At 38.6% G+C, this 7,472-nt stretch overlaps 1 protein-coding gene across 1 annotated transcript; it reads left to right on the top strand.

Moving 5' to 3' along the window:
- The first annotated feature begins 388 nt into the window (after window positions 1-388).
- KRT26 (keratin 26) lies at window positions 389-6,951 on the top strand. The gene is made up of 8 exons (XM_046677344.1): window positions 389-2,257; window positions 2,711-2,793; window positions 3,385-3,541; window positions 3,672-3,833; window positions 3,918-4,043; window positions 4,419-4,636; window positions 5,876-5,943; window positions 6,551-6,951. The coding sequence occupies exons 1-8, from the start codon at window positions 1,739-1,741 to the stop codon at window positions 6,703-6,705; spliced, it is 1,488 nt and encodes a 495-aa protein (XP_046533300.1). The 5' UTR covers window positions 389-1,738; the 3' UTR covers window positions 6,706-6,951.
- Window positions 6,952-7,472: the final 521 nt, after the last annotated feature.

Genomic DNA, 7,472 nt, shown 5'->3' with positions numbered 1-7,472 from the left:
CTCAGGACTAATCTTCCTCAAAAAAAAAAGAAAAAAGAAAATTCAAGAGATCTGCCCTTGTAAGTAAATAGACAACAATGTTTCAAGAAAGAGTTAAGCATCGTGCATCCCAGTTCTGCTTTGATATAGAAATGCTTTGTGATCTGTGTTGCCACTTAGCTTCAGGGCCAAGTCAGCTCCAAAATGGTTCTAATAATATGTGCTTAACTTATTTCACAAAAGATTATAAGTTAATGAGCATTTATAAAATATCTAGAGATATGTTAATAATACTTTGCAGTCTCATAATACCTCTTATCCAAGAAACTCAAGACTTATAAACTATTACGCTGACAACATATACTCTATTTTTCTTGTTTTATTCATGGGAAACAGGGGTGAAAGATTAAAATTTTGACCAAGTCACAACAAAATCAGCAAGAAGTCTCTGAATATGAGCTGCGCTTCTTAACATATCACACATTGTTCTAAATATGTGCCAACATTGTCTGAATTACAGTTTCATATGAATTATCTCAAAATATTTTTGGTCAAAAATCCAAGCGTTCTGATCCATCAAATATTCCATATCTTTAGGGGCAATAATGTTGGATGTTTTTCTAAGTATTCAATATTCACAACATTGAAAAATCTCATTCAGAAAAACCTATTGTTTCAAAACCATAATCAGTTAACCAATCAATTTGTACCATTATAAGTGATAGAGACCTGACTCTGTCTGACATGTCCATTTTATTATAATAATTTAAATAATTAACATTTATAAAATGTCTGTGCCCTTCAGACTGTTTTATAGTCATTAATTACTGGAACTTCTCAACATTCATTTGAGACTGTTCAACATTATTATTTTCGTCTGCTCAATAGGGAAATGAAGCACAACCAGACGGGATAATTTCCCACGGGCATCAAGGCACGAGAATGAAGAGTCTGCTCACCCATGACAGCTAATCTGCTATCCAGAGAACCATAATTATTGGTTTTCTAGGTAGTGATGAAAACACCCCTCTCCTTCATATATTTTGCTCTCCACTTATCAATATGAAACTCGCTTCTCAAAGTAATTCATGATGTCTTAAACACATAGAGTTAAACTAAAAGGCAGTAAACAATATTTTTGAGGTAGGGACATGAACACCTTGGAGACTCAGAAGTTCTTTAAATGGACATTCTGCTCCTCCACTAAACCAAGAAATCTCAATACAAATGATTTTCTGTCAATGTCGCGTATTCATTAATTTTAGTTAAATTGATGAGCAAAGTACTACAGAACTTCTATTTCAGTTTTCAATTTTAAAAATCCACTGAAGAACTCCCACCACAAAAGGATCGCTATATATTGAGAGTATGTGATTTTAATAAGAAAGAAAACACTCAATAAAGCATGAATAATAGAGATAGTCCATAAGCATTTCCAGGACAAAAGCAGTAGACATTTCTCATTTGAATTATTAATCCTTTGTTATATACGGGGGAAACAAGTAGAATCTATTCCAGAGGTTAAAAAGATGTACATTTACTCATATTTAATCTTGAGCTTGGACACTATGATTTAGTATTGCTCCACCTGGCACCCTTTTCATATACAAAGATATCCTTGGGCAGCTTTCCACCTGCAGACTGGACACTATTAACAATCACCCAATTATGAAAAACAACAATTAGGGTACGAGTAACATTTTATGACTGATTGGCAGAGTTAAGACTGAAATGACCTACTGAATCCTATAAAAGGCCAATGGAGCTGACTTCTACGGGGCGGTGTGCTTTGGCTTTGCTCCTTTCTGAGAAAGGGTCACTCAGCTCTAGTGTCGCCATGTCTTTCCGACTTTCTAGCGGATCCAGGCGGATCTGCTCGCAAGCTGGCTCTGGTCGTCTGTCTGGTGGAGGAACAGGCTTCGGGGCTGGCAATACACGCGGTGGGTTGGGAGCCGGAGGCAGCTTTCCTGGTGCTCTTGGCAGTGCTTCTTCTGTAGGAGCTTTCAGTAGTAGTGGTGGAGGGTTGGGAAGCGGCGTCTGTGCTGGTTTTCTTGGAAATGAACATGGCCTCCTCTCTGGAAATGGAAAGGTGACCATGCAGAACCTCAATGGCCGCCTGGCATCCTACCTGGACCACGTGCGAGCTCTGGAGGAAGTAAACGCAGACCTGGAGCAGAAAATCAACGGCTGGCATGAGGAATACGGGCCTGGCTCTCGCCGGGAACTCGCTCACGACCACAGTAGATACTTGTCAGTCGTTGAAGATCTTAAAAGGCAGGTAAGAAATACGGATTCGTGTACTGTTGCCACAGACTTTGCATGTGCATAACCTAAAAAAGACAAAATACAAATTGGGCTTACCAAATTTACATGATAGAGAATTGGCTCATTCTGTTTCCCAGTGCTTAGGACAGTGCCTGTCAATAAAACTTGGTAGAATTAATTAATTAATGAAAGAGAATTAGTTTCAAAACAGACATAATCGCTTTGTTGATCTTATTCTCAGCTCATACTTTTTGATGAAGAGTGGTGAAAGTACCCATAATTGAAAAAGCTTACACTTTGGCTCTTAAGCTCTGGACATTTATTATCTGAAGAAAATCCAGATTCCTTTACTACAGAAAAATAAGATACCAAAATAGATGTTTGACAGGTTAAGAAAATAAGACTCAAATCTGGAGCCTCCCTTGACTTTTGATATTTAACATTTTGCATAATCTACCCTATTTAGATTATTTCTGTGACCGCCTGTAACGCCAGCGTTGTTCTACAAAATGACAATGCCAGACTGACCGCTGATGACTTCAGGCTGAAGTAGGTGAAAATAATTAATTATAGTAAAGGTAAAAATACCACAATTGGAGTCAACAACACATCTTTTGCTTTAAAAACCAACACGTTTTCATAAAGTCAGACTTGGTCACTGAAGAAATTAAATTAAATATGCCCTTATAAAAAGAGCTATCATAATTTTTTTTTTTTTTTGCTAAGGAAGATTTGCCCTGAGCTAACACATGTTGCCAGTCTTCCTCTATTTTGTATGTGAGCCGCTGCCACAACATGGCCACTGACAAGTGATGTCGGTCCACACCAGGAACTGAACCCGGGTCCCCAAAGCAGAGTGTGCAGAATTTAACCAGTAGGCCACTGAGGCTGGTTTAAACAGTACTTTTACTCAAGTGTTAAGCACATTGGATGACAAAAATCAATTCTGAAGAAACAACTCCCCCAAAATAAAATTCGTAAACCAATAGGTTTTCCAAAGCATTTCATCACTTTGCCATCGCAGGAAGGTTCAGAAGTGTGTACAGAGCATCATATCTTTCAGTGTATGACATGTCTGAAAAAGTTATGCTTTGCACCTGCCTACGATTACAATTCTCGAGCATCTTAATCACCTTTCAGGTATGAAAATGAGCTTGCTCTGCACCAGAGCGTTGAGGCCGACATCAACAGTCTTCACAGAGTTATGGATGAGCTGACCCTTTGTACAACCGACCTGGAGATACAGTGTGAGGCACTCAGTGACGAACTTACGAACCTCAAAAAAAGTCACGAGGAGGTAAGAAACCCTGCAGGGTGGCTGCCTGTGGTATCTGGTGCCCTTCCTCAAGGCCACTGTTCATTTCACAGCAGAGTGTGAATATCAACCAAAATTCTACGTTGAGTATTGAAACTGGTCCCTTTTCCAGGAAATGAAAGTCCTGCAGTGTGCAGCTGGGGGGAGCGTGAATGTGGAGATGAATGCAGCCCCAGGAGTGGACCTCACCGTTCTGTTGAACCACATGAGGGCCGGGTACGAGGACTTGGCTGAGCAGAACCGCAGGGACGCTGAGGCCTGGTTTAATGAGAAGGTACGTTTGTGGAAATCACACACCAAGGGCTTGTTCAGTGGACCGCGGAGCTGGTGGCTAACCCTTCTGACAATTATGCTGCAGAGCACTTCGCTGCAACAGCAGATTTATGACGATGCAGGAGCAGCCACGGCAGCCAGAAATGAGCTGACAGAACTGAAACGCAGTCTGCAAACCCTGGAAATAGAACTTCAGTCCCTCATGGCCAAGGTTTGTAGGAGTCGCCATTGATTTGACTGTGTGTGTGTATAAGTAAATACATACATACAGCTAACTATATATATATCTAAGTATATGTAACTAATTATATATAACTAAAACATAAAATATATTAAATACGTGTCAACATATTAAATATGTATCAAGAATTTTGTCCATAAACATTACTTCTGACTCACCAATCCCAAAACTTGAAAAAAAATTTTTTCAGTGTAGAGAAAATGGTTTTTTTAAGCCTTGCTGATGCTGGTTTTCAACTGACATGACTTAGACCTCGTACAAATATTTCTTTCCACCTGGAGAATGTTTAAAATAGGAACACGTCATCTATCTTTTACACATGCAAGCTTTGCTTTGTTCTTTCAGAAACATTCCTATGAAGGCTCCTTGGCCGAGACCGAGGGGAATTGCTGCCTTCAGCTCCAGCAAATCCAGGATCAGATTGGCATGATGGAGGAACAGCTACAACAGATTCGAACAGAGACAGAAGGCCAGAAGCTGGAGTACGAACAGCTTCTAGACATCAAAATATTTTTAGAAAAAGAAATTGAAACTTATTGCAAATTGATAGATGGAGAAGAAAGGTAAATATTAACTTGAGAAAAAAATTAATCTCACATCAACTAGGTTTTCTCGATATCCATCAATACGAATATTGTACCCCAGAATATCCTGTTCTAAAGATCATACCTATATATGGCCTCAGGAATTTATTATTGCACCCAAGTGAAATGAAAACAGGCAGCAAATTCCAATTTCTAAGTAGGCAAAGTATTTGTATTTATAATAATATATAGAATACTTAAATATAGAATGTTGAACAACTCCAATACTCCAAGCTAGGGGGAAGATTTTCTGTGATTTAGTGTTGAGGCACATTTCTAATAACAACACACTCTATTTTATTATTACGTCACTAGTCACCGTGCATGCACCCTGTGTTAAGTGGGTTGTTACGTTTTCATTTGAAAGACGAGCAATAAAGATACAGGAAGATTTAATTGGAGAGGTCACCAGAGTTTGTGAGCCAAGAGCAGTAGCCCTGGGTGCGAATCACGCCACTGGGTGAATTTGAGCGCGTTGTTTAACTTCTGTCGACCCCAGTTTCCTTACTGGTAAATTGCAATAACACCAAAACCATACTCACAACACTCCCAACCATCGTGCATCACTATGTAGCTGAAATGCTTGTGACGGTAGCTTGCATACAAAAGGTACTCAGTAATCAGTGGCTATTACTAAATGCTGCCTGTGGTCCCATCATGAGTCAGTAACGCGTTATGCATCACCCAAGGCCAGTGTCAGCCCTCTACAGTTTATTCTCATGAGAACACAACAGTGATTGCTCCCTCCTTCAAACTGCTTATTACATCATTCATTTTTCACTTCTCTTATAGCACCTTTCATGCCACGTTGTAGAAAACTTTTTACATACATATACTTTATTTTATTTTAAACATGTAAACTGCTGTATCTTTGCTCTATATTTTCTACAGCACCTAGCCCAGCGCCTTCTGCATGGTAGGCTCTCCAAACACACACATTGGCCAGGTGATTGAGAAGTCAGAATGAGAACTTGGGGTCTCCATACTGCTAGATGAAAGAGATATCTGGTCACAAGGGAATTTCTGATCATAAACATCCATTTAATCTCTTCTTTCACTATACTGAAGTCATGAAAAGCTTACTAATGTCTCTTAAACATAAGAGGAATGTGAATCTTAAGGAAACTAGCACTCCAAAAATTTTATTCTTAAATCATAGTTATTTATGAGCTCTCTAATGAAAGAAATAAATGCAATAATTTACTCTTCTCTTCACAGAAAAAGTAAATCTACATGTTACAAAACGAAAGGACGTGGGCCCATAAATTCTGAAAATCAAATCAAAGGTATAGAAAGTTTTTACTTGGTGTAACTCTTTCTAACTCCAGTAATTGTATTAAGTAGGTCACTTATTTGTAAACTAAATGAAATTGTTTCTAAGTTTAGTTCTAGTGAATGAAGGGGTAAGGGGTGACTACGACACGCGTTTTATATTCTTGTCAATCAGATATGGTCAAATTAGGAAATAATTGAAATAAGGACTCAATCATCCAATATCTTTCTTACTTGAAACCTACTTATTTACTTAGAACTTACTTATTTTCCCAGTTTCAATGCTTTGATAAAAAAAAAAGCTGCTTTATTTTAAACCACAAAAACAGGGCAAGTTGGTGTTTAAAAGAAGACAACACACCTTGCGCCCAGGCACTACTTGCCTGATACTTATGTTGTTTAATCCGTGTTTTATTTACGCTTTCAAACACCCAGTTTTCTAAAAACAGTGGTGAATATAAGATAGTCCTGGGCCTTGCTAAGCATAGACTTCAAACACAGTATTGGATCTCAATTTACCACAAACTTGCAAACACCATTTTTAAAAAGAATATCTGTCACAACTAAATACCTTTCAATCTATTAAGAATGCATACTAAACTTTCATTTACTTTATTTTAGACTCAAAAGAAGAGACTGTTGTCAAAACAGTGGTTGAGGAACTAGATCAACTCAGCAAGGTCCTTTCACTGAGGGTCCACTCATTTGAAGAAAAATCCTCTAAAATAAGCAACATTACAGTGGAGCAGCGAGTACCTTCTAAAGCCCCAAAATGAGAAAGAAAGGTTTTTTTTTAAAAGCCTGCCTTTGCAAAATCCCCTTGGCCAGAAAACCCAAGGAAATCATTCATTTCTATTCTTAAAGGGTTAGAATTCGTTTTCCTTCCCTTCTTGTTCTCAAGGTCTTTGCATGTAATCCTTCTCAGGAGTAGAAAAAATCTTGCTCTGTCCCTAGTTTTTATTTTAGGGCCTTTTTTTTGCCATTTCATTAAAAATTTTTCTATTGCAAGCTATTTTTGATAAGTCTGGTGCTTTTGAATTTCCACAACTGATCTCAATGTGACGATACTAAGGATATGCCAATAGAATAAAGCGCTTCGCTTCACAGTCACATTTAACCAATTCACGACACGATAAATTGGAAAGATCACTAGTCCTAATCTTTGGTCCCAGATCTGTCCCTTATTAACCATGCAAACGACTAGATCTCTTTGAGTTTGGGCTTCTGTGGATGTAAAAGGAGATTACACCCGCTGATCATTAGGATTTGTTCACCCTCATAATGGGTAGCCTGCATGCGTGATCAGCTAAGGCTAGTTTGTTGAATTTGAATCTGGATAGCTGCTTTTCCATTTTGAAGTACATGCATTTCTCGGCCCCTACAATGGAGACAACCGAGCAAATGTAGAACAGCACTACTCAAGCCTGGAGAGGTTCTCAACCTTGCTCATATCCTCCTATACGCGAGATTCTGCTTGACATCCTTCCTAAATCACTTTGGAAAGTGCAGCAGGGGCTGGAAAGCAGCAGAGTTCTAGGCTAAA

Source organism: Equus quagga, chromosome 11 (assembly GCF_021613505.1).
Source record: "Equus quagga isolate Etosha38 chromosome 11, UCLA_HA_Equagga_1.0, whole genome shotgun sequence".
NCBI lineage: Eukaryota > Metazoa > Chordata > Mammalia > Perissodactyla > Equidae > Equus > Equus quagga.
This window is presented reverse-complemented; position numbering and strand designations above follow the sequence as displayed.